General features: G+C 43.8%; 1 protein-coding gene across 1 annotated transcript in view; it reads right to left on the bottom strand.

Moving 5' to 3' along the window:
* LOC115106470 (clathrin coat assembly protein AP180-like) overlaps positions 1-26,803 on the bottom strand; it is a 61,204-nt gene extending 34,401 nt beyond the window's left edge. Inside the window, exons 1-3 of the mRNA XM_029629240.2 lie at positions 26,523-26,803; positions 25,830-26,058; positions 1,825-1,967 (exon numbers count right to left, since the gene is read on the bottom strand). Of these exons, the coding sequence (XP_029485100.2) occupies positions 1,825-1,967; positions 25,830-25,959 (273 nt within the window). The 5' untranslated portion in view covers positions 25,960-26,058; positions 26,523-26,803. The remainder of the gene's footprint in view (positions 1-1,824; positions 1,968-25,829; positions 26,059-26,522) is intronic.
* Positions 26,804-27,990: the final 1,187 nt, after the last annotated feature.

Here is a 27,990-nt window from a genome sequence, read left to right as displayed (position 1 = left end):
GAGAGGGAGAGAGAAAGAGAGAGGGAGAGGGAGAGGGAGAGAGAGAGAGAGAGAGATAGAGAGAGGGAGAGGGAGAGAGAGAGATAATACACACCAGTCAGAGGAGGAGAGAGGATCAATACACTAAAACAACAAACCAGCTCATCAAATCATTTTGTCTGTTATCCTAAAGAACCAGACATTTTGACGAGTATTAAAACACATACACATATTAAAAAACACACACACACACACTCACACACAAACACATAACAGCCTTTAAAAGATCATTAATCTTCAAAGGATCGAACGAGTCGCAAAAGGAAGTGGATTAGATGTGTAATTTCAGAGGAGCTGTTTCATATCATAAACACATAATTGTGTTGAGGGGGAACTGGAATTCATGTGCAAAGTGTGATATGATCATGCTGCAGCTTAATTGATTACAGAAAGCCAACATCAGAGAAAACAGTGCCTGAGTGGGAGGGTGAGAATGAGACAGAACGTATCACCCACTAAACAATAATACATGAATGACAAATAGGCTTCTACAGAGGAATTGTGACACATGACAAGAAAAGCATACTCTGCACACACTCACACATATACACATGATACGTGCACGCACACACACATACACACCTGGGTTTTCGTTTACACTGTTAATTCGAAAGTCAAAGCCCAGTTTATTGAGGTGAAATAAAAGAGAGACCCTCTCTAGGGCGGCAGGTAGCCGAGTGGTTAGAGCATTTGATTAGCAGCAGAAAGGTTCCTAGTTCAAATACCCAAGCTGACTATGTGAAAAATCTGTTGAGGTGCTGTTGATCAAGGCACTTAACCCTCATTTTCTCTGGGAACTACTGTGTCTGACCCTATAAAGCGACACATTTCACTGCACCTATCTGGTGTAAAACATATATTTTTGTGATACTGTAGTACACTCCTTCTCCTCTTCCCTATTTCAGACAGCGTACAGTCTCATGCCAACAGACACACTCCAGACGTCGAGCTAAACCCCACACATCTGTCTCTACACATAAGGCTCTGGGGAAATGTATGCGGAGGGGCTGCAATGCACTGGCCAGTCAAATACAAACCCACACACACAAACATGCACAAACACAGATGCACGCACATACATACACACACTGTGATGAGATTAATAATGGTGGGGGGGGGAGGGCATATGATTGAAGAGACCTCTTCAAAGAGCCAGTTACACTGTGTCACCAATGGCAACATAAGTGCACATGTCCTCTTCCCCATTGATTTCTGATCTACAGACTCTCTCTCAGACAGAATGATGGAACTACTGAATATCTAGATGGCTGACTGAACACCTGCTCTTTCCAAGACTGACCAGGTGAATCCAGGTGAAAACTATGATCCCTTATTGATGTCACCTGTTGAATCCACTTCAACCCCCAATGAATTGAGGCTGTTCTGAGGGCAAAAGGGGCTGCAACTCAATATTAGGAAGGTGTTCCTAATGTTTTGTACACTCAATGTATTCAGACAAACAGGCTTCTAACCTAACCTAACAAATCCTCCAGAGCAGAGGTAGCCAACCCTTCCCCTGGAAAGCTACTGGGTACACCTGATTCAGCTAATCAGGGTCCTGATGAGTAGCTGATTACTAGACTAAAGCAGGGAAAGAGCAAAAGCCTATATACCCAGTAGATCTCCAGGAGGAGGGTTGGCCAACTAAAAACGAAGACCAAAAAACGAAAAACTCTGCATGTCCAATACAACCAAAGTATATAAACAAGAGCCAATCACATCCCAGCCCTTGTAACTACAGGCCCTCCCATAGGATCAGCAGTGGTGGTGCTGGCTTTCACTCACCTCATTGCCAGCGACCATCATGTGATGCGTAGTGATAAGGGCCTTGAACACCACCACCCAGCTGGCATTGGTGGCCCTCTCAAACAACGTGTCCGCCATCTGTGGGATGTTCACATTGGTCTCCTTGGTGGCCTCAATCAGGTCTGGGGGAGAATAATGTGTGAAAAATAGTGTGAAAAATGAAAAAAAGTGTTCAATGAAATTTCCCCATACATTTAATGTACAATCCCATACATAATCAGGCTTGGTCAATTCGTACCTCGATCAGGTCTGAGCGAACAGCAACAATGATCATGCTTACAAACAGGTTACAAACTGTACAAATAGGTTACAAACTCTCCAAGTACTTTACATTGTCAAAATGATAATACATTGTCCTTTTCACAGTGTATTTGCCACCGGCCCTATCGCTTTAATCCAGAGCTTCTGCTTCCTGGAAATAGTTACATTGGTCCTGAACTGACAGACAGACAGAGCATCCTATTGGTCAATAGTGTCCTTTCATCACCCGGGTTACACTGATGCAGGTACAGAGTGAGGAGAAGAGAGACGAGAGTGGGATTTCCCTACAATTGTGAGAGAAAGGCATCACTCAGGGCAAAGCTACAGACAGAGAGCCAGAGAGAGCGGTGGTGCCATCTGAGCAGACAGACAGGATGGGAAATTTCAAGCTGTTCTGCCTCCCCCTCACCAACACAAATCAGCCAACATGTGCTCAGAGAAAATCTATTTACGGTGGTGGGATAGGATGGATTCCTGTCGTGCTTGGTAGTTTTCAGTCAAATTCCTCATATAAATGACACATGTACATGCCTAATGCATGAGATATTGCAGATGAGTTTGGAGTCATAGAGAGAAGGAGGCAGGTAGTGATAGACGTTAACCCACTGTTCCCTGGTAGGCCGTCAATGTAAATAAGAATTTGTTCTTAACGGACTTGCCTAGTTGAATAAAGGTTACACAAGGGCTGATTGGTGTGGATGTCCCCTCCAGTGAGGTAGGGTGCCTCTTGTGTGTGTATTGATGAGCCAGCAGCCTGTACACCCCCTCCTCTGTTTCTCTCACCCTCACTATTTCCTTCTCTCTCAAAATACAAACACTGAGTCATACATGGACAACACACACAATGGCCAAGTTAAAACACGGATTCAGATTATCTATACACCAACAAACAGAAACAGAAACCTCTGGGTCAAAGGCTACGCATAATGTCTGGGGTAATTCTGGGGGCTAACCAATGGTGACTTCAACTCAACTCCTCGCAGAGACCCAGTGTGGCCGATTGTGGTTCAAAGCCGAGTCTCCCGGGTGCCTCAAATCTGTGTTACCCTGCTGAGCCTAGGCATTCACCAAACCAGCATAAATGAAGACCCACGACGTGCAGGTTGGATAGGATAAAGTTGAATGACAAACAGACAGGATCCCCCAGGCATCATTACACGAATAATAAATCCATCACCGTTAATTACCTGACCTTTGTTCTAATCATTGCAGCTAATCTCCGTGCCTTGTTAGACCAATCCTGCTGCTTCCTCTGGATGATCTGGGCACAGGAAGTAACACGCGCTGTTCCCAGAGCGACATATCAGAGCACGACAAGTCCAGAGATAGACTAATGTGGATGTCTGTTTCTTCTCACTTAGACATCCACTATGGTCAGCAGGATCCACATAACAGCCAGAGCGGTCACAATAATACATTCCCAGAGATGCATCGACATGGGAGAGGGAGTGAGGGAAATAGAGAGGGAGTGAGGGAAATAGAGAGGGAGTGAGGGAAATAGAGGGGGAGTGAGGGAAATAGAGAGGGAGTGAGGGAAATAGAGAGGGAGTGAGGGAAATAGAGAGGGAGAGCGAGGAAGGTAGAAAGAGATCATTTAAATAACATTTAGAGAGAGAGAGAGAGAGAATGGGGGAGAGGAAGAAAAGAGAAAGAGCAGGGAGAGAGAGCAAAGAGACAGAGCAGGGAGAGAGAGCAAAGAGACAGAGAGTGAATGGAGATGGAGAGAGAGAGGAGGAAGAGAGCGTAGAGAGAGAGAAAGGGTGGATTAGAGGTGAGGAGAAACGTGACTCAGGGCTGAGCTATTCGGATTGGGATGCTGAGCTGCGGGAACCCCAGCACACTGTACCCCTCTCTCCATTATTCATACTGAAAGTGATGAGAGAGAGATATAGAGTGTGTGTGTGTGTGTGTGTGTGTGTGTGTGTGTGTGTGTGTGTGTGTGTGTGTGTGTGTGTGTGTGTGTGTGTGTGTGTGTGTGTGTTTTCACGAATATCCCCTATTCACAAAGTCCCATGCATGAAGCTTAGACCCACAAGGGATGTACAGTAGCTACTCACACTAAACAAATACCAACACATGAGTATGCACACAGAGTCATGCATGCACGTAGACAATGTTGTCATAGCAGCAGCACCGTTGGTAACGGCAGTAACACTGCCTGAGTTATTAGGGACTACTTGCATGCGGTGTACTTGCATGAGACAGACAGGGTGAATCACCACCCTGTGACACTACTGGAGCCAACACATGAAGGAGGAGGGATTCTAAAGATTCCTGTTGTGGATCAAGTATAATTACCTAGTTGAAATAGCCTAGTCATATTGACATAAGGAGGAACAGTCAAGGTGACAAGGGTGTTAATCACCACCTTCCGGAGACACCTGAAACCCCACCTCTTTAAGGAATACCTAGGATAGGATAAAGTAATCCTTCTCCCCCCCCCCCCTTAAAAGACTTAGATGCACTATTGTAAAGTGGCTGTTCCACTGGATGTCATAAGGTGAAAGCACCAATTTGTAAGTCGCTCTGGATAAGAGCGTCTGCTAAATGACTTAAATGTAAATGTTAAATGTGTTAGTGAAAACTTGTACCGCGTGATCGTATTTTCTTGAAGTCATTTCATTGCCTAACATGTAAAACATAATGTATTCACTGGGTGGGCACTGAGCTCTTGAGATAATATCACAAAAAGCCATAAATGGGATTATTAGCCTTGTGGAAGACGTAACCAGAGCAGTATGTTATCAGTAGGGAGCCATAGAGGAAGAGCAGTGGCTGCAGGAATTGCAGTGGCAGTTAGGGAAGTGGAGGCAGTAATAGCAGCAGCCTCGGCAGGGATTACTGTAACAGTCACGTCCCCATCTCCCCGCTGCACTAGATGCCACTCAACGGCACCATCATGATGCAGCAGAGAGACAACACATACTCAGATACACGCACATAGTTCAGTTATGTATGTACCTCGCACACACACAGACCTACACACAAACACACACACACACATTATCAAACACACAGACGTGCGTAACTAACTGACTAGCGCAGGCAGGGTGTCCGCACAGAAAGACAGTGTTAGCCCACTGAGCTAAAACGTATGCGTGTTTTCAGGATTGATTTAAGGCAAGGTTATTCATCGCACAAGCATAGGGACATGCGTCTCCACCACTAAGCATACACAAACACAGTACACATACTACACACAGCCCCTCTGCTCTATTTATAAAGCCCCGCCACCTGAGGCGTCATCGTGCAGCAGAGCGAGCAGAAGAGGAACATCACGGGTCTGACATAATCTCATCCTCTTGTTGTACTGGAAACAAAGGCAGGAAGGGGGAGGAGTAGGCAGAGAAACCTGTCAGCCTCAAAGATACTACTACTCTACCTCAAATGCATCCATCGCTTACACCGGGGCTCAGTACGTCAGTCAATTAGCCACAACGTTGACTGGGACATTGCACAAACACTCTGCCGTTATCATGCATGACAAGACAGAGAACGTCCAACCCCCACACTGTGACAGTATCATCATCACACTGCCATACCGCTGCTCACGTTGTGCTTTCATCACTTATTCATCTCTGAAGCAGGTGTAGTGGTACAATGTGACTGGAACTTACGTTGAGGTTGCTTACTCTAAGCGTGGGTTCAGACCAAGGCTAAACATAGACATGGCGCTTGCTACTGATCCAATGAGCTCTCATTGGTGCCACAGGACACAAAAGGGACACACAAAGTCACACGCACGCACACGCACACACGCACACACACACACACACACACACACACACACACACACACACACACACACACACACACATACATACATACATACATACATAGGCACACATGCATGTGCACACTCACTCACACAGGAAATGTATTGAGTCTTTTTTTATAAATGGGTTTAGAGTACAAATGGGGATGAGCCAAGACTGTTTCCTTGGCAACTAGAAATCTCTCATATTTTTGCCTGGCATCAAGGTTGCAGTAAAATACCTTTGCAGAACGTGTTACAGGTATATATTTTCATTGCAACAGTTGTAGACATAACATAGTAGTGCCAGGCTACACAGAAACACAAGTTTACCTGGTTTTTCATGTCCCAATCTACCCCATTTCACATAACAGTGCAAGACAAAGTGTATCTGCTTTAGGTTTTACTGCTAACCTACAAAGCATTACATGGGCTTGCTCCTACCTATCTCTCTGATTTGGTCCTGCCGTACATACCTACACGTACGCTACGGTCACAAGACGCAGGCCTCCTAATTGTCCCTAGAATTTCTAAGCAAACAGCTGGAGGCAGGGCTTTCTCCTATAGAGCTCCATTTTTATGGAACGGTCTGCCTACCCATGTCAGAGACGCAAACTCGGTCTCAACCTTTAAGTCTTTACTGAAGACTCATCTCTTCAGTGGGTCATATGATTGAGTGTAGTCTGGCCCAGGAGTGGGAAGGTGAACGGAAAGGCTCTGGAGCAACGAACCGCCCTTGCTGTCTCTGCCTGGCCGGTTCCCCTCTTTCCACTGGGATTCTCTGCCTCTACCCTGTTACGGGGCTGAGTCACTGGCTTACTGGGGCTCTCTCATGCCGTCCCTGGGGGTGCGTCACCTGGGTGGGTTGATTCACTGTTGTGGTCAGCCTGTCTGGGTTGGCGCCCCCCCTTGGGTTGTGCCGTGGCGGAGATCTTTGTGGGCTATACTCGGCCTTGTCTCAGGATGGTAAGTTGGTGGTTGAAGATATCCCTCTAGTGGTGTGGGGGCTGTGCTTTGGCAAAGTGGGTGGGGTTATATCCTTCCTGTTTGGCCCTGTCCGGGGTGTCCTCGGATGGGGCCACAGTGTCTCCTGACCCCTCCTGTCTCAGCCTCCAGTATTTATGCTGCAGTAGTTTATGTGTCGGGGGCTAGGGTCAGTTTGTTATATCTGGAGTACTTCTCCTGTCCTATTCGGTGTCCTGTGTGAATCTAAGTGTGCGTTCTCTAATTCTCTCCTTCTCTTTCTTTCTCTCTCTCGGAGGACCTGAGCCCTAGGACCATGCCCCAGGACTACCTGACATGATGACTCCTTGCTGTCCCCAGTCCACCTGGCCATGCTGCTGCTCCAGTTTCAACTGGCCTGGGCCCTAGGACCATGTCCCAGGACTACCTGACATGATGACTCCTTGCTGTCCCCAGTCCACCTGGCCATGCTGCTGCTCCAGTTTCAACTGTTCTGCCTTACTATTATTCAACCATGCTGGTCATTTATGAACATTTGAACATCTTGGCCACGTTCTGTTATAATCTCCACCCGGCACAGCCAGAAGAGGACTGGCCACCCCACATATGCTCTCTCTAATTCTCTCTTTCTTTCTCTCTCTCGGAGGACCTGAGCCCTAGGACCGTGCCCCAGGACTACCTGACATGATGACTCCTTGCTGTCCCCAGTCCACCTGACTGTGCTGCTGCTCCAGTTTCAACTGTTCTGCCTTATTATTATTCGACCATGCTGGTCATTTATGAACATTTGAACATCTTGGTCATGTTCTGTTATAATCTCTACCCGGCACAGCCAGAAGAGGACTGGCCACCCCACATAGCCTGGTTCCTCTCTAGGTTTCTTCCTAGGTTTTGGCCTTTCTAGGGAGTTTTTCCTAGCCACCGTGCTTTTACACCTGCATTGTTTGCTGTTTGGGGTTTTAGGCTGGGTTTCTGTACAGCACTTTGAGATATCAGCTGATGTACGAAGGGCTATATAAATAAATTTGATTTGATTTGATTTGATTTGATCACCAAAGGTATAAAATGCAATCCAATGGACAATACAAATGGATTCGAAAAAATAATGATTTCAATATATGCCGTGCCCTCTCTTCAGTATGTCCATATTGATTGGAGTCAGATACACCGGAATATCAAACCATTTAACCGAAGCATGTCAAAGGTCCTGTTTCCGGGAGTGGTCTAGTATCTGTTGGAGGCATGCGCAGTAAGATCATGTTCCACTGCACATGAATGGACCATGAAAGACCCATGTTATTTATAGACCTCTTCCGCGAGCAGAACAGGTCAAATTACCCAGAAACCCCCCCTGGCCAGCCGATTGCAAGCATATCAGCCAAGAGAGAACCAGCGTAATCCAGAGCAGACAACGAGAGGACAGGGACAATGGGGAAAGAGAGACACACATTTGAGGAATAAATCTGTCACTGTCACTTCCAGAGCACTCTGATTTTAATCCCTTGTGTGTACCACTGTGAATCACGTACATTATCTCATTCTGTACATTCTACTATCCGACACCTACCCTACCACCCTCACTCCCTAAGCACCATAGTGACCATACATTCAGCCTACCACCTCTCCCTAAGCATCCGACACTCTGCCTACTCCCACTTCCTACATCCCTACTATCCCTTCACTCCCGATGGGTCTAAATCAGTCCCGTCTCTTCCTGCCCTCTCTCCCTCCCCCTCCCCCTTCACCATCCCCATGGGGCTGCCCTGCCCTGGGTTCCCTCCCCCTCCCCCTTCACCATCCCCATGGGGCTGCACTGCCCCGGGTTCCCTCCCCTCCCCTTCACCATCCCCATGGGGCTGCCCTGCCCCCTCCTCCTCCCCTTCACCATCTCCATGGGTTCCCCCTCCTCCTCCCCCTTCACCATCCCCATGGGGCTGCCCTGCCCCGGGTTCCCTCCCCCTCCCCCTTCACCATCCCCAAGGGGGGGGTTCCCTGCCCCCTGCCCGGGTTCCCTCCCGGGGCTGCTTTCCCTCCTCCTCCCCCTTCACCATCCCCATGGGGCTGCCCTGCCCGGGTTCCCTCCTCCTCCCCCTTCACCATCCCCATGGGGCTGCCCTGTCCCGGGTTCCCTCCCGGGTGCTTGTAGCAGTGCCCCTGGGAGCAAAGCGGTGAGGCTCCAGGGTGAATAAACAGGAAACACAAGCGTCCCTAAGTTATTGAAGCTCAGTGGGCTAGCACAGTCTTTAGCTCAGCAGACTAATAGTTTTTAGCTCAGCTGGCTAAAAGTCTTGTGGCCTGGGTTTGAGCGCTGGTCAGTCACAGATGCAGCAAAACAACTATTCGTCATAGGCCTGCTGGTCTATATCTGTGCTAGAGCAGTAGGTCATGTTTCAATGGGATTTCAGAATGTCTGAGAATACGTATGTGTGACCACAGAGCTCCTGGAGCATTGCTATGAGCTACACCCCAGACATAACCGAATGTTTGCTGGATCCAATCCCTGAGCTGACAAGGTCAATCTGTCCTTCTGCCCCTGAGCAAGGCAGTTAACCCACTGTTCCCCTGGCGCCGATAACGTGGATGTCAATTAAGGCAGTCACCCGCACCTCTGATTCAGAGGGGTTGGGTTAAATGCAGAAGACATATTTCAGTTGAATGCATTCAGTTGTACAACTGACTAGGTATCCCCTTTCCATTCCATAACAGGACATCATATCCATAAAACCAGGTCAATAGCACTACCGGTGTTAGTATTTTAACTAGGCAAGTTAGCTAAGATTTTTATTTTATTTACAATGATGGCCTACCCAAACCCGGACAACGCTGGGCCAATTGTGCACCGCCCTATGGGACTCTCAATCACAGCCTGTTTTGATACAGCCTAGAATTGAACCAGGGTCTGTAGTGACACCTTGAGCACTGACCTACTGTGCCTTAGACTGTTGTGCCACCCGTGGCACAGCTGTAGATGTAGCATAATAGTTTGAATAGAGGGAGCATGTTATTTTATCACAGTATTCATGGAAGATCTCAATTTTATATTCCTCTTTCTCTCTCTATCCCTCTTCTCACTGCAGCACACTACTAGCACTGCATAATCTCACTGTTCTCCACTGGGAGAAAATGAATAGGGGTGGGGTAAGGATGAGGGGAGAGAGAGCCTAACAAGCAGCAAGGAAAAGATGGAGAAAAATGGAAAGTGCACAAGGAAGTTGGGGGGGCGTAGCTGCACCACTTAGCACTACCTCTCCCTCTTATTTATTCTTACTATACTAACACTCCATACATCTCACAAAGTGAGCTTGCTCAATCTAGTCTCTCGTTGCTCCACCTTGACTCTCTTTGACTCTCCCTCTGCCACGACAGATGAATGTTTTCTTTCATTCTACTCCGAAGGAGATCTTCACTCTCCGTTAACGAGCTGATAGGACTTAAAATGTGGGAGCAACATAGGACATAAATACAGCTCCTTACACATACAGTGGCAAGAAAAATAATGTGAACCCTTTGGAACTACCTGGATTTCTGCATAAATTGGTCCTAAAATTTGATATGATCTTCATCTAAGTCACAACAACAGACAAGCACAGTGTGCTTAAACTAATAACACACAAAATATTGTATTTTTCTCATCTACATGGAATACATCATTTAAACATTTGTGTAGGTTGGAAAAAGTATGTGAACCCCTAGGCTAATGACTTCTCCAAAGCTAACTGGAGTCAGGAGTCAGCTAACCTGGAGTCCAATCAATGAGATGAGATGGGATATGTTGGTTAGAGTTGCCCTGCCCTATAAAATACACGGACACAATTTGAGTTTGTGATTTACAAGCGGTATTGCCTGATGTGAACCATGCCTTGAACAAAAGAGATCCCAGAAGACCTAAGATTACGAATTGTTGACTTGCATAAAGCTGGAAAGGGTTACAAAAGCATCTCTAAAAGCCTTGACGTTCATCAGTCCACAGTAAGACAAATTGTCTAGAAATGGAGAAAGATCAGCACTGTTGCCACTCTCCCTAGGAGTGGCCGTCCTGCAAAGAAGACTGCAAGAGCACAGTGCAGAAGGCCCAATGAGGTTAAGAAGAATCCTAAAGTGTAAGCTAAAGACTTACATAAATCTCTAGAATATAATAACATCTCTTTTGATTAGTCCACGATACATAAAACACTAAACAATAATAGTGTTCATGGGAGGACCCCATGGAAGAAGCCACTGCTGTCCAAAAAAAAACATTGCTGCACGTCTGAAGTTCGCAAAGAGCTCCTGGATGTTCCACAGCGCTACTGGCAAAATATTCTGTGGACAGATTAAACTAAAGTTGAGTTGTTTGGAAGGAACACACAACACTTGGTGTGGGGATAAAAATGCACAGCACACCAACATCAAAACCTCATCCCAACTGTAAAGTATGGTGGAGGGAGCATCATGGTTTGGGCCTGCTTTGCTGCATGCTATCATCGACGTAAAAATGAATTCCCAAGTTCATCAAGACATTTTACAGGAGAATGTAAGGCTATCTGTCCGCCAATTGAAGCTCAACAGGAGTTGGCTGATGCAACAAGACAACGACTCAAAACACAGAAGTAAATCAACAACAATACACCTTCTGGAGTGGCCCAATTTGAGATGCTGTGGCATGACCTCAAGAGAGCGGTTCACACCAGACATCCCAAGAATATTGAAGAATAACTGAAACAGTTTTGTAAAGAGGAATGGTCCAAAATGTATCCTGGCTGTGCAGGTCTGATCCACAACTACGGTTGAGGTTATTGCTGCCAAAGGAGGGTCAACCTGTTATTAAATCTAAGGGCTCACATACTTTTCCCACCCTGCACTGTGAATGTTTACACGGTGTGTTCAATAAAGACACGAAAACGTATATTTGTTTGTGTGTTATTAGTTTAAGCAGACTGTGTTTGTCTATTGTTAGAACTTAGACGAAGATCAGATCAAATGTTACGACCAATTTATGCAGAAATCCAGGTAATTCCAAAGGGTTCACATATTTTTTTCTTGCCACTGTAACTACAGTCGGGGGAGTTTTTCCTGGTTGGTTCACATAGTCAGGAAAAACTCAGGGCCCTACACATGACCTAGATTGTACTGAATAAGGGGCAGGGAGGACCTGATCCCCCCCTGAACACACTGTTCATGGAGTATGTGATCCGTTTCAAAAAGATAGGTGTATGTCTGGGGTGGCAGGTAGCCTAGTGGTTAGAGTGTGGGGCCAATAACTGAAAGGTTGCTGGATCAAATCCCGACATGACAAGGTAAAAATCTGTCATTTTGAACAAGGCAGGTAACCCACTGTTCACTGGTAGGCTGTCATTATAAATAGGAATTTGTTGTTAACTGACTGACTTCCCTAGTTAAATAAACATGTTTGCATGTCACTACTTCACAGGAGAGATACTTGGAAAAAAATATTTTATCAATATGGAACATGTGAACTTTCATGTGCCTTAATACCAAACTTGTATGCCATCTGTAAATATGAATAAAATGGTTAAATAACGATCCTAGTTAGTTTAGACATGGGAAAAATACAGGAACCTTCCCGCTTGCCATGATTGGCTGAGATAATGGATGGGCTGGAAATGCCGAGAGATGAGTTCGGATTGGTTTGCCATGTAGCATGCTTCTTTCTATAACATGAGCTGCTCAGTATGTGTAGATAACAATTTCTACTACGCCTTCATTTGAAAGACATCATGAAGAACTGCTAAAGTGTTGCTACTGCTCTCAACATAGCTGCCCTGAATTTAACAGGCGCTATCGACAAAGATCAGGGGGAAAAAGTTATGATGGACTACTTTCTGGAGGACGATCGTACCATGCTGGCACTCTGACTCTGAAAATGAATCAGACGATGAGCAAATCCCTGATTTATATAAAAACATTTTCATTGAACCAAACATTGTAGAGTCTTCTGATGACAGTGATGGGGAAGAAACGGTGATCAACGGTGTTGCTGTCACGGAAGGCGTTGACCGTGTTTTGAAATCAGTGGAATTCCCGGTGGAAGCAGAGAGATGATTGCAAATGCAGAGGGAGTCGAACAGATAACACAGAAGGCTGTTGTATAAAACACGTCTCTGGATAACATATTCAAACTAAGGGCAACCATGGCAGAGAGGGGGAAGCACTCATCCATGTATACGGACGGGTAAGAGCCTAACTACATTTTCAGATATTATCATTTTCATTGCAAGTTAAAGCGTACTGTTAGCTAGCTACGTTATGTGTATGATCTGTGTAGTAATATTAATCATCTCTCAGAAAACCATTTGCATGGCTAGTTATGGCCTAATTGGTTAGGTAGTTGGTTAGCTTTAGCTACCTGCAGATTCATGCATGGTGCATGGGATTATGGTTCATTGTTTAGCTAGCTACATGTCTAAACAAAAGACTCCCCTATAGTAACCATTTCACTGTATTGTTTACATCTTTTGCATCCTCTGCATGTGAAAATGAACTTTATTTTATTTGATATAGTACATATTAACCAGAGATGGTAATGTGAAGAACAACATGACCTGCACCAAAGTTAGATTAGGATATTGGCCATGGACTAGATCAAGTGTATTTGTACTACTACTTTTTGCTACTACTTTTAGTCTTGAAATATTTGGTTGTTTACTACACTACCTTATTCACTCTGTTTAGCACATGGCCTCATATGTGAATCCTTAAAGAGGTGGGTGGGGCTAAGGTTTAAGATGGCGTGAACAATGCTGAATGGGTGTAGACAAAGAAGAGCTCTCCAGTAGGTGTACCAAAATATTTAAGGTCCATTTTCTCAATAGTGGCATTACAAGTTTATTCACTTTCAAAGCAGAATAACTTTCCTATTGTTCCTCAACTGCAGTGTATGATATACCATCTTCTATTTCTGACTCTCTAATTTTATTAAATGTAACAATGTACTACATAAAACCTGTTCATTGGAATGACTGTTGATTTAGATTTAGGCAGTGCAGGTGATAATTAACAGTGCTGGTGATCATTAACATCATACACACACACACACACAAACACACAGATGGGTGTTATTCTGCTACAAATTACTGTCGGATGTCATGATAGAAGATATAATCATGAATATTGACTGCGTGTGTGTGTGTTGTTGACTGCGTGTGTGTGTTGGTGTGTGTACGTGTGTGCGTGTGTGTCCATAACCCTGCTCTTGACTCATGTACACTCCTCAAACAGCTGTTGTAGCAGGGTGTCACGCCCTGGCCACAGAGAGGCTTTTTATTCTCTATTTTGGTTAGGCCAGGGTGTGACTAGGGTGGGCATTCTATGTCCTTTTTTCTTATGTTTTGTATTTCTATGTCTTGGCCTGGTATGGTTCTCAGTCAGGGACAGCTGACTATCGTTGTCTCTGATTGAGAACCATACTTAGGTACCCTTTTCCCCCACCTGTTTTGTGGGAAGTTAACTTTGTAGTTGTTCAGGGCACATAGCCCAAAGCTTCACAGTTTGGTTTTTTGTTCTTCGTTTTGTCAGCGTCATTTTTAAATAAAGTTCAAATGTACGCTTACCATGCTGCACCTTGGTCCAGTCTTTCAGCCAGCCGTGACACAGGGCAAGAGGATGGAAGCCATATTGTTTAAACCGCATTGGATAAAGATGGTGGTTCTTCTGAGCAGCAGGGTGGGAGGTCTCCTCCTTCTGAACCATCTAATTTGGCAGTAATCCAAATCCTGCCAGTGCACTACCTCCCTCTGGGCTCAGGCTAAGGCTGTCCTTCTCATCCTCTTACTAGAGCCGTAACCTTTGAAGTCAGCACGAAAACCATCCGTTTTTCTGACCATAGGGACCAAAAAACACGGTAGAAGCTAAAATTCCAACATGGCCGCAAATAAACAAGTTGATCTGAGAGTCACGAAGAGGTTAAAAGTTGCCCAAGACTTGTGCCCAGGCAACTGGGGGCCATTGTAACGTCTGCTTCCAACTCACACTCTGAAACACGTAGATCCCCTGAACGCAGCTCACTCTCCAGCCCACTGTCCAGCTCACACTCTGAAACACGTAGATCCCCTGAACGCAGCTCACTCTCTAGCCCACTGTCCAGCTCACACTCTGAAACACGTAGATCCCCTGAACGCAGCTCACTCTCTAGCCCACTGTCCAGCTCACACTCTGAAACACGTAGATCCCCTGAACGCAGCTCACTCTCCAGCCCACTGTCCAGCTCACACTCTCAAACACGTAGATCCCCTGAACGCAGCTCACTCTCCAGCCCACTGTCCAGCTCACACTCTCAAACACCTAGATCCCTTGAACGCAGCTCACTCTCCAGCCCACTGTCCAGCTCACACTCTCAAACACCTAGATCCCTTGAACGCAGCTCACTCTCCAGCCCACTGTCCAGGTCACACTCTCAAACACGTAGATCCCCTGAACGCAGCTCACTCTCCAGATCCCAATCACTGGAATTCTGATCAGGTATGACATTATCCACACACTATTTATTTCAGTTCTTTGCACCCCATCATTGTGAGGTATTGTTTGTTTTGTGACACACTTCTAGCCGGAGCTCTGTTTTTCCCGTGATTTAATCCTCCCGTGTATGATAATTTTTGCCTGCTTCACTAACAACGCATTTTGCCTATTCCCTGCCTGTACTTTAGCCTATCGGATTTCTTGTTATCAATTTATTGCCTGATCTCCCAAACTACGTTACTAGCCTTTTCCCTGCCTGTACTGTTGCCTTTTTGGACCCACTGTGTATGACCTTCTGCCTGCCCCTGGATCCAGCTACCTGCCTCCTCCTGTGGTCCTTTACCAATAAACACCTGCTGCGCCCTGCGCTTGAAACCAGCTCTCTGTCTCCCAAAGTGTTCACTACAGCCATGAGTGGCATAGAGACACACAGCTGGGCTTCTTAATCCATAGCGTCCCCATACAGTTGTGTTCTCTATCTCCTTCCACACAATGAGAACTTGGCAGGAGAACGTACTTGGGATTCATTCACACACAAGCAGTGCAACAGCTGTAAGGTTGCTGGAGCCTGCACTGAAGACACAAGCAGGCCCTGTCGAGCCACCATCAAGAGTGTGGAAAGGTGCTAAGGCACCTCCTTGCTGTTCAGCTGTAATGATGACAGTTCTAAAATAAGTGACACATGGATCTTTCACACAGGTGTGTCTCCAATCCCCTGCTAAGATGATAGCTGACCTGACATCCCACTCTTTTCAAGGCGTTCAATGTCAGCTGTGGTGTGAAGCTGGTTACATGGGTGTCTACACCATCTTCTAGGTGTGAAGGTGGGCTCTGAGGAATCCTGACAGATGGACCATTACAGGTCTACTGTGTTGTCTGGCAGGAGGAGGACTCATTTTTGTTCAGAGTCACGTTCTCAAGAGAGAAAAGGTTTTGAAATAGGGAGATTTTAAATGCAAATTGATGCTTTCCATTATAGAAAAGGTTTTTCTACAGAGTACCCTACTGAACACGACCCAGGTGACCTAGTTCAGCTACTACACTGGTGTCCTATTACACTACTACTGTATTATGTATAGTGAAAGCCCTTGTCCAGTGAGGGTTGGACACCTGAGAGGTGTTGGAGGCTCTCTCTCTCTCTCTCCTCACTGCAGCACACTACTAGCACTGCATCTCTACTGGGAGAGAATGAATAGGGGCGGGGTAAGGAGGATGGGGAGAGAGAGCCTCTCTCCCTCTCTCTCTCTCGCTTATGGGTCAGCATGGAAAGCTCACAGGCCTGGTGCTTGACATATCACACTCACGGAATTACCATGGATACATACCAGGGCACAGTCTTCATATGAAAAAGACCTGCGAGACCTTTCAGCATTTTAGATGGCACCACTCTATATCCAGACAAGCTAGTCCTTCATCACAAGATAACACATAGGATTGGGAAAGGCCTTAACGTTAAGTGTGCTTTGGTGTACATCAATCAGGCAAGAACATATTCTGAATGAATATCAATTTCCAGTCCTCCTCTAGCCGATGGGGAAGCCTTGATGAACAAGACGTGGAAGGACGTCATCGCAACTAGTTAAAAATAAACAATAAAACAGTAGGATTCCCATTTTGCTCAAGAGTTGAAATAAAAAGTTAAAAGAACATTCACCATTCATTTGAGAATAACTCATGTTGTTCTGTAAAAATCCTGCTTCTTGTCTACTTCATTTTTCTTCTCTCAATTATTGAGTTCTGAGTGGAAAATCTGCTGGATCCGAAGGTTATTAAATTCATAATGTTGTTAGATCTTGTGAGGGGTTCAGATCACAGACCTGCAATAATATTTATTTTTAAGTACATATATACATTTTTTTTTAAACAATTAAAAAAAAAAATATATATTATTTGTCTTGTCTGTCCCATCTCCACGCCCCTCCCCCTTTTAGTACGTGCCTCCCATTCCTATTCCCCACTCTCTCCCCCTCCCCACTTCCCTCTCTCCCCCCATGAGCTCATGTTGAGGACATATCTATGCATAAAACAAAACATCATGGGTAACTCATCTTATATTTCCAAAATAATTGTGGGACCAAGGCACACATGAATAGAATCAGCCTGCATGCATCGATACTCTATACCGACATTCAAAATACAATTGATAAATTCAAACAATTCTACATTTTCGACTACTCTATTGAATGTATCTAATGTTGTTTCCTTGGCACTGTTCACACGAGCTATGGAGAGCTATAGGGAAAGAACGTCAAGGACGTTTTGTAGCCATTGCATTATGCTGAGGTTATGTGGAGGCTTGCGTCTGGTCACTAACGTTCTTCTTGCCGCAGTCAGTCCAGACAACCATTCTCGTTTCCGGGGGACTGTGAAAGTCAATGAAGTGTCATCGTTCAACAATAAAATACTGGGGAGATGGGGAATGATAGCACCAACTATGCTCGACATAGACCTGGCAACCTGGGACTATAAGGTCTTACACTGTGGCAGTCCCACATCATGTGCATGTAGGTTCCAAAACTCAGTGAGTGGATGGAATGGTGTTCATAAGTGCGCATAGCGGTTCTTAACCGCAAATGTTTTAAAAAATGACACACCAAATTATACATATGTTATTAGGTCATGAAAGGATAATAAACCTTCATCATTCATTATGTCTGAAAATCTATGAATTGTTTGTTCAGACCATTTTTTTAAAAGAATAGGTTTCCCTCCCAAAAGTAGGGAGTTATTTCTAAATAGTGGTGTTTGGGTACACCATTGCACTTCCCAATTACCCAGTTTTTCAATTTGTTGCCAGGTCTGTATTGTGTGGCAGATGATTGGCTCTAACTGAGTACAGCAAAACTTAGGAGATAAGGAAGAGAATAGTGTATCTCTCAATGTAAATGGTGACACTATATTTTCCTCAATTTCCAACCAAGGAAGACATTTATCTTAATCAAACAATTTCTTAAGTGGGCAGCGCACTAGAGACAAAGTATATTACTTGAAGTTGGGTAATCCTAGACCCCCAAATCGTTGGATTGCTGGAGTGTAAGTCATTTTAATTCTGGGACATTTCCCTTTCCATATAAAATTCAAGACTGAACTTTTAATATTTTCCAGGAACCCTAATGGCGTGGGCAAAGGAAGATTGCCAACAAAGTAATTGAGTCGAGGCAAGACATTCATTTAAACTTTTGAAATTCGACCTGATAAAGTTCATCTTTAGATATGTTGAGATCTGCTGTAATTGCAGCTGGGACTTGTTTGTAGTTCTTCTAAACAATTTGATATAGAGAAGGAAAAATGTCAATGCCTAGGTATTTAAAATGGGTCACAATTGGTATCTTCAATTCTATATTGAGGTTGAACATTGCTTCGTTAGGAGGAAGCAGAGATGATGTAGTGAGGTTAATCTTACAACTTCATAGACTGCTGAATTGTCTGAATATAGTTAATACATTAGGGAGGGATTGTGATACATGGTCAGTTACAATAACACAGTGCATTTGGAAATATTCAGACACTTTCCCTTTCCCACATTTTGTTAAATTACAGCCTTATTCTAGAATGGAGTTAATAAATAAAAATCTTCATCAATCTACACACAATACCCCATAATGACAAAGCAAAAACAAGTTGTTAGAATTGTTTGCAAATGTATTAAAAATAAAAACAGAAATACCTTATTTACATAAGTATTCAGACCCTTTGCTATGACACTCAAAATTGAGCTTAGGTGCATCCTGTTTCCATTGATCGTCCTTGAGATGTTTCTACAACGTTATTAGAGTCCACCTGTGGTAAATTCAATTGATTGGACATAATTTGGAAGGGCACACACCTGTCTATATAAGGTCCCACAGTTGACAGTGCATGTCAGAGCAAAAACCAAGCCATGAGGTCAAAGGAATTGTCCATAGAGCTCCGAGACAGGATTGTGTCGAGGCACAGATCTGGGGAAGGGTTAGAAAAATGTCTGCAGCATTTAAGGTCCCCAAGAACACAGTGGCCTCCATCATTCTTAAATGGAAGAAGCTTGGGACCGCCAAGACTCTTCCTAGACGTGACCGCCCGGCCAAACTGAGAAATCGGGGGAGAAGGGCCTTGGTCAGGTAGGTGACCAAGAACCCGATGGTCACTCTGAGACAGCTCCAGACTTCCTCTGTGGAGATGGGAGAACCTTCCAGAAAAACAAACATCTCTGCAGCACTCCACCAATCAGACATTTGCAGAGATTTGCAGAGAAGAATGGGAGAAACTCCCCAAATACAGGTGCGCCAAGCTTGTAGGCCATACCCAAGAAGACACAAGGCTGTAATCGCTGCCACCAAAGTACTGAGTAAATACTTATGTAAATGTGATATTTATTTATTTATTTTTGCCCCAAAAATGTAAACCCTGTTTTTGCTTTATCATTATGGGGTATTGTGTGTAGATTGATGAGGAAAAAATACAATTTATTCCATTTTAGAATAAGGCTGTAATGTGACAAAATGTCTAAAAAGTCAAGGGTTCTGAGTACTTTCCGAATGTATGTCATCTGCATATAATGAGATTTGGTGGTCCGTGTCCTCAACTGATATTTGCCCTATATCTTGGGATTGACATATTTATTTTAGCTCAAGGCTCCAGTGATAGGGCAAATAGGAGACTGGATGCTGGACTGCCTTGACGAGTTTCCCATTTGATGGCGAACTGTGAGGAGCATTTATTGCTCATCAAGAACATCGCAAAGGGGTTACGATACATAGTCATAAATATTTAGCCAAATATCTTTCTTTTCACAGACTACCAGAGACGGTCAAAGGCCTTCTCCGCATCAATTCGCATGACCGCAAAGGGGGATGGTATATTAGGAGCCATGTGCATTATCCATAGGAGACGTCTCCGATCGTCTGACGCCAGTCTATGTTTGAAAAAACCTGTTCGATCAGGATTAACTGGGTTGGGCAAATGGTTTCAAGACGTTTGGCTAGAACCTTTGCGTACAATTTCATGTCACTGTTAATGGGGGAGAGAGGCCTATGACTTGGATAGAGAGTTGTAGCTTTACCTTTTTTTATGTAACAGAGAGATAATTGCAGTATTAACATCACTAATGAAAAGCCCAGTTGAATAGATGTTTGTACCATTTCTGATAATATCGAGCCAAGTTCAGACCAAAAGCTTAAATAGAATTCCGGTGGGATGCCATCCCATCCAGGGGATTTGCCTCAGTTCATGTCTTTCGATGCATCGTGCAGTTCATTGAGCATTACACTACTGTAGGTGCATTTAGAGTGTGTGCCATCGAAGGAGAGTTGCGGTAGATTCAAGCCCTTTTCATAACACATTTTTTTTCAATGTAAATTGATTGATGGTGAATCATGCAAGAGAACACACGTCAGACTGAATAGAAACAATGTTAGCAAGACTATCATTATAAGGTAATTTACTAGCTAAGAGGAAGCTAGGTCTATCACCGTCGACATAGTCAGTTCGTCTGACTCTGTGAATTAGAAATTCTGCTCTTGATCTGGTTAAGGAATTTAACTCAGATATGATGATTAATAATCATCTCTCCTTCTCGGCGGAGAAACTGTTCTGCTGTTGAAGAGTTAGTGAGGATAAAGTGAGACTGGTTGAGACTTGTTCAAACCAGAAGCAAATGCTATTGTATTGTTTCTAATGAGCCCTTTAAAGGCATCCCACAGGAATCCATTGTCATTCACAGACTCTTTGATGAGGAGGATAAATTAATGTAAATCAGACATGAATTGACTACAGAAATCTTTTTTTTTAAGAGAGTGAGATTACTTGTGGCATGATTTGGAGCATTGGTTATCGTTTGCATACGTTTGCGTGATCAGACATAGACATACAGTATGCACAATTTCCACCTTTGTACAAGATGCAATGACTGTGATGAAAGTAATATGTAATCAATCCATCATTGAAAATTATCTGTGCCTAGCTGAGTAAAAAGTATATTCTTTCAGTTGTGGATTATGCACATATTGTATATCTAATAGTGAAAAATCAGAAACTATATTTTGCTATGCTATAGTGGCTAGTGGTGCAGTACCAGATTTGTTAGATTTATCCATTGTCGGGTTTACGGTTGTATTCATGTCACCACCTAAGACCACATGGAAATCAGATATTCCAGCAACTATTATGTGTAGAGAAACAAAAAACAAATAATCGTAAGTATTGGGGGCATATGCATAAACAAAAATATACACAGTACCAGTCAAAAGTTTGGATACAACTACTCATTCAAGGGGTTTTCTTTATTTTTACTATTTTCTACATTGAATAATAATAGTGAAGACATCAAAACTATGAAATAACACATGGAATCATGTAGTAACCAAAAAAAGTGTTAAACAATTCTAAATATATTTTATATTCCTCAAAGTAGCCACCCTTTGCCTTGACAGCTTTGCATACTCTTGGCATTCTCTCAACCAGCTTCATGAGGAATGTTTTCCAAAAGTCTTGGAGTTCCCCCGTATGCTGAGCACTTGTTGGCTGATTTTCCTTCACTCTGCGGTCCAACTCATCCCAAACCATCTCAATTGGGTTGAGGTTGGGTCATTGTGGAGGCCAGGTCATCTGATGCAGCACTCCATCACTCTCCTTCTTGGTCAAATAAACCATGCACAGCCTGGAAGTGTGTTGGGTCATTGTCCTATTGAAAAATAAATGATAACCAGATGTAATGGTGTATCGCTGCAGAATGCTGTGGTAGCCATGCTGGTGAAGTGTGCCTTGAATGCTAAATAAATCACTGACAGTGTCACCAGAAAAGCACCCCCACACCATCACACCTCCTCCCCCATGCTTCATGGTGGGAACCATACATGTGGACATCATCCGTTCACCTACTCTGTGTCTCACAAAGACACGGCGGTTGGAACTAAAAATCTCAAATTTGGACTCATCAGACCAAAGGACAGATTTCCACCTGTCAAATGTCAATTGCTTGTGTTTCTTGGCCCAAGCAAGTCACTTCTTCTTATTGGTGTCCTTTAGTAGTGCTTTCTTTGCAGCAATTCGACCATGAAGGCCTGATTCACAGTCTCCTCTGAACAGTTGATGTTGAAATATGTCTGTTACTTGAACTCTGTGAAGCATTTATTTGGGCTGCAATCTGAGGTGCAGGTAACTCTAATGAACGTATCCTCTGCAGCGGTAGGTAACTCTGGGTCTTCCTTTTCTTGTGGCAGTCCTCATGAGAGCCAGTTTCATCATACTGCTTGATGGTTTTTGGCGACTGGTTTTTGGCGACTGCACTTGAAGAAACATTAAAAGTTCTTGAAATTTTCCGGATTGACTGACCTTCATGTCTTAAAGTAATGATGGACTGTAATTTCCCTTAGCTTTTTTGAGCTGTCCTTTAACCAAACAGTGCTATCTTCTGTATACCCCCCTACCTTGTCACAACAAAACTGATAGGCTCAAACGCATTAAGAAGGAAAGAAATTCCACAAATTAACTTTTAACAAGGCACACCTATTAATTAAAATACATCCTAGGTGACTACATCATGAAGCTAGTTGAGAGAATGCCAAGAGTGTGCAAAGCTGTCATCAAGGCAATGCGTGGCTACTTTGAAGAATCTCAAATATAAAATAGATTTTGATTTGTTTAACACTTTTTTGGTTACTACATGATTCCATATGTGTTATTTCATAGTTTTGATGTCTTCACTTATTATTCTACAATTTAGAAAATAGTACAAATAGAGAAAACCCCTTGAATGAGTAGGTGTGTCCAAACTTTTGACTGGTACTGTATATTTGCCAGAAAACATTTCTTTCACATAGGCAATCCTCCCTTCTTGACCATTGAAACTTGAGATTACGGCGAAAAACAACAATTACCACTTTTGTTTTATTATTAACAGAAGAAAAGGCAGCCACCTTGAAGTTGTTGTTTTCTATTGTGCTTATATCATCCTTCCTTATATGAGTTTCCTGGAGCATGGCAATATCTACTCCTTTCCTATTCATAATATCAAAAAAATTGTACGCTTTTTTTTTTCTCCTCTTATGCCCTGTAAATTACAAGAAAGCACAGTTAGCTTAACCATTAAACATCTGGAAAATACTTTGTTGCAAATGTAGTAATGAGTACAATCCCATTTTAAAGTAAATAAAAAGTATAGAATACAGAATCAAATACAGTATGTATAAAGAAAAAAGAAACTACATTTCCCAAGAGCCCTCCCAGATCGCAACTCATATAAACCTCCCCCTTTCCCTCTCCTACCCTCCCACCAAAAAGTGAATACACGTGATTATATTGCATTTTTATTAGACTTGTGCTATTTTGTGTGTGTGTGTGTGTGTGTGTGTGTGTGTGTGTGTGTGTGTGTGTGTGTGTGTGTGTGTGTGTGCGTGAACCTGTTGTGTATTCACTGGAGAACATTGTCCCTTAGGCTAGTCAGTGGGCGACATCACATACACTCAAAGCACTAAACGAGAGCGACTGGCTATGAAGACCAGAGGACCCTGAGTCAGCACTTTCCGAGATGTCAAAAGATTGCTGACACATCATTGGTCGGGGGTGGACTTTCCAATCGCCCAATCCCATGATTAAGTGGAGAACATAAATATGCTTTACTCCCAGACTCAAGGAGGATGGATTGGGTGGATAGATTTTTCCTAGTGGGGTTTTGAGTTATGTATTGCCCAGGTCACTCTTGGTTTTCATATTGATGAGAAACTATAGCCTTAGGTTACCTAGCTGGCACAGTATTGGGCTACCATCCAGGCAAGCAGACTCTCTTGGCCTAATTGCCACAGACCGATCACTAATGGTTCTGTATGGAGAAAGCGAGGCAAACAAGCCACCTGCCATCATTGATAATGTCGGCCTGATGCAAATCAGAGGCCTTTGAATTAAATTGATCTGGTGCCTGGGAACCCCTGGCAAAGATTCTCTCAGGTACAGTAGGTGTGAATGATCTTTAAAATGCTTACACATAATCACATACAGGGGTATACATTTAGTATACAACACATTAAGAATACCTGCTCGTTCCATGACATAGACTGACCAGGTGAATCCAGGTGAAAGCTATATGATCCCTTATTGATGTCACTTGTTTAATCCAATTCAATCAGTGTAGATGAAGGGGAGGAGAGCGGTTATAGATTGATTTTGAAGCCTTGCGACAATTGAGACATGGATCGGGTATGTGTGCCATTGAGAGGATGAATAGGAAAGACAAAAGATTTAAGTGCCTTTGAACAGGGCGCACCAGTGCCGGGCTCACCGGTTTGTGTCAAGAACTGCAACGCTGATGGATTTTTCACCCTCAACAGTTTCCTGTGTGTATCAAGAATGGTCCACCACCCAAAGGATATCCAGCCAACTTGACACAACTGTGGGAAGCATTGGAGTCAACATGGGCCAGCATCCCTGTGGAATGCTTTCAACAGCATGTAGAGTCCACGCCCTGACAAATTGAAGCTGTTCTGAGGGCAAAAGGTTGGGGGTACAACAAGGTGTTCCTAATGTTTGGTATACTCAGTGTATATTGGGGATTTCAGACATGTAATAAAATACAACTCTGAAACTAAGAACTAAATTCAAGACATCAGGTTTCCTATGTTACTGTAAGGCAAAACCCGCAAAAAAACCCCTCTTATTCTCCTCACCATCAAAAAAAGTGGGGCTTTGATACGAGACACAGCTTCTAAATCGGGGTTAAGGGCTGACAGACAGTGCCACTCCGCCTCCTGTACCTCCTCAAACTGGCCTGGTCCCCAGATACAGGCCTGTGTTACTGGTAGTGACAACAGGACCTTTGACCTTTTGCAATATGCATTTAGCAGCACTGGAGCAGGAATCCATTATTCAGACTGAGATAGAGGCCATGATCCAATGCTTTAAAAACACAGCCTTCCTTCCTTCCTTCCTTCCTTATTTGAGGTAATCCCTGATCTAACGAAAATTGCTAAATGTAAGCCATGGTTCTATCCCATAGCTTCTATCATTCCAACCATATCATATCACTTATTTCTCAGATGAGGGTGGAAGGAGGGATGTAGAGGGTAGCATGGGTAGGAGGCCGGTGGCTCTGTTCTGTTCAATGTCCTGGCTGGGAGTTGACTACTTCTAGTCTAACTGCACAGCAGGCATCACTATTGATCGGTGATGCCTGGCAAGGGGCCTGGATAGTCTGGCTAAAGCAAAACTTCACTTGTTTTTTAGGTCTAAATAATGAAAAAATGTGTTTCACACAAGCAAATAAAGATGGGGAACCATTATTATTGATTTAATAATATTATAATACGGATATAGGTATCACAGGAGGTTGGTGGCACCTTAATTGAGGAGGACAGACTCGTGGTAATGGCTGGAGCAAAATGAGTAGACTAGTATAAAATACATGAAACACATAGTTTGATGCCATTCCATTTGCTCCATTATGAGCTGTCCTCCCCTTAGCAGCCTCCACTGATAGGTATACCATGGGAACTTCCACAGGAACACACACACACAAACACACACACGGGCAGGGAACCAGTACTTGTAAGGTGTGTGTAGAAATGGGAGGGGAGGCCATGCTTACATTCCAGGTGTTTTTTCTTGGGTGCTGTCTGCTCATGAGTGGTGGCTTTGCAGACAGCTCGAGCAACCTCCGATCCCGTCAAGCTGTATTGCGCCGCGGCAATGCGGTCCGTCAGCGTCTGTCCCGACATCTTCTCTCCGTGGCGTCCAACCTCACGAATCAAACGTCAAAAATGGTCCCCCCCAAAGCACAACCAGTCGTCGTATTCCAGGCTGCCCCTAAAAATCCACTGGGGAGGTGGATATTGGAAAAAAAGACTCTCAGCCTAGTTATGGGGAAATGCTGTAGGATATTAGGCCCCTATCTGAGATCGGAAATTAAACGACAAGTTGAGAAGGATGCTTGACATGGATAATGGCAAATACGATTGCGTCGTGCTTTCCTCTCGAGTCCAATTTACCGATAGCCTATATCTTACTTGGGGCTGGCCCATGCTATATTAACTCGATTTGATAAATAAGATTGGTCTATAGGCTATCAGAGGTGTAATTTATCCTGAATATGCAATACAACAAGGCAAAGGGAGAGATGAGATCGATTTATTTTCTATGATACCTTCTCGTTGTAATTGTCTATAAACGGGTATTTGTTTTTTGCTATGTTTGATTTGTATACTTCTACATTAGTAATACATGTTTTACAATGAAATATCCGTTCAATTACCTATAGGCTATTATATTCTAAAGTCCTTACTGTAACGGTTTGGATGGTTGCCTCCTTATACAATGATGGTTCGCTGTGGATGATGCTCGACGGACAAGGCGTCCTTCTCTCTTCCTGCGAAGGACTATAATCCTCGCCAAGGACCCCCGTTATTCAGCCAACTCTTTTGCCTCTCAATTTATGGGCCATTAAATAACAGTGGCGTTCTTTCCCCCCAGTGATCCCACCGTTCACCGCCGACGATGCTTGAAACAGAGGAGGTGGATGGTGGCGTTTCGGTGGACTTGCCTTGTTTGTTTCTTTATTTATTATCTCACTCCTCCCCCTCGTCTGATTCAGATGACACGTCATTTAAGAACCCAGTAGGCAAGTGGCAGCATCCCCATGGCGAGACTAGTTCTTAAAGGGTTAAAGGGGACTACAGAAGCCAACGATGCAACTGATATGCAGATGCGCACGAGTAATCAAAAGCGGATCTGGCCAGTACAGGAGAAGGATGTGGAAAGCTCCCTGACTCAACTGTATTGTGTTACGCTGCTTATTATGCTTTCATATGTAATCCCTGTTGGAAGTCTGCCTTTCCCTCTGGATTCCCTGACAATAATTGTTTGTTCACAATCATATGTTTGCGCAACTATTGGTGATGATAGAGAAACCTTCAGTTATTTATATTAGAACCATTTCAGCACCATTGCGCTATCCACATGTGCTGCCGAGTCTATGGGTCTCGAACCATTTCAGCATCATGGCGCTGTCCTCAATTGGTTTCTACCAAAGATGAAGAGACGAAGAGAGAGGGTTTACTCCCGTGAAAATCTGTCCACAATAAGCAGACCACCTGCCTTCAGGCCTTTGGGAGGACTACCGTTGTTAGGGTGGAGACAAGACGATCTCGGCATTATATATACAGTTGAAGTCGGAAGTTTACATACACCTCAGCCAAATACATGTTAGCTCAGTTTTTCACAATTCCTGACATTTCATCCTGGTAAAAGATCCCTGTCTTAGGTCAGTTAGGATCACCACTTTATTTTAAGAATGTGAAATGTCAGAATAATAGTAGAGAGAATGATTTATTTCAGATTTTATTTCTTTCATCACATTCCCAGTGGGTCAGAAGTTTACATACACTCAATTAATATTTGGTAGCATTGCCTTGAAATTGTTTAACTTGTCTCGAAACGTTTTGGGTAGCCTTCCACAAGCTTCCCACAATAAGTTGGGTGAATTTTCTCTCCCCCACTCTGCATAAATGGAAGTTAAACATCCCTTTGTTACAACAGAGAGGGATTTTGCAGTACTGTAACATCAAAAGGTTAGACATTGAAACAATATTTCTAATGTAAATAAAGTGGTAAATGGTTCGTGGGGCTCTAAACAATAATCACGTCAAATAAGTTGTTGTTTCGTGATACAATTAAGGACTGTATAACCACATAATGGTAGCTCTACAAATGTATACGTCCCAGTTATCAGATATACATCTAAATGTTGTAGA

The sequence above is a fragment of the Oncorhynchus nerka genome, linkage group LG3, assembly GCF_034236695.1.
Source record: "Oncorhynchus nerka isolate Pitt River linkage group LG3, Oner_Uvic_2.0, whole genome shotgun sequence".
NCBI classification, from domain to species: domain Eukaryota; kingdom Metazoa; phylum Chordata; class Actinopteri; order Salmoniformes; family Salmonidae; genus Oncorhynchus; species Oncorhynchus nerka.
This window is presented reverse-complemented; position numbering and strand designations above follow the sequence as displayed.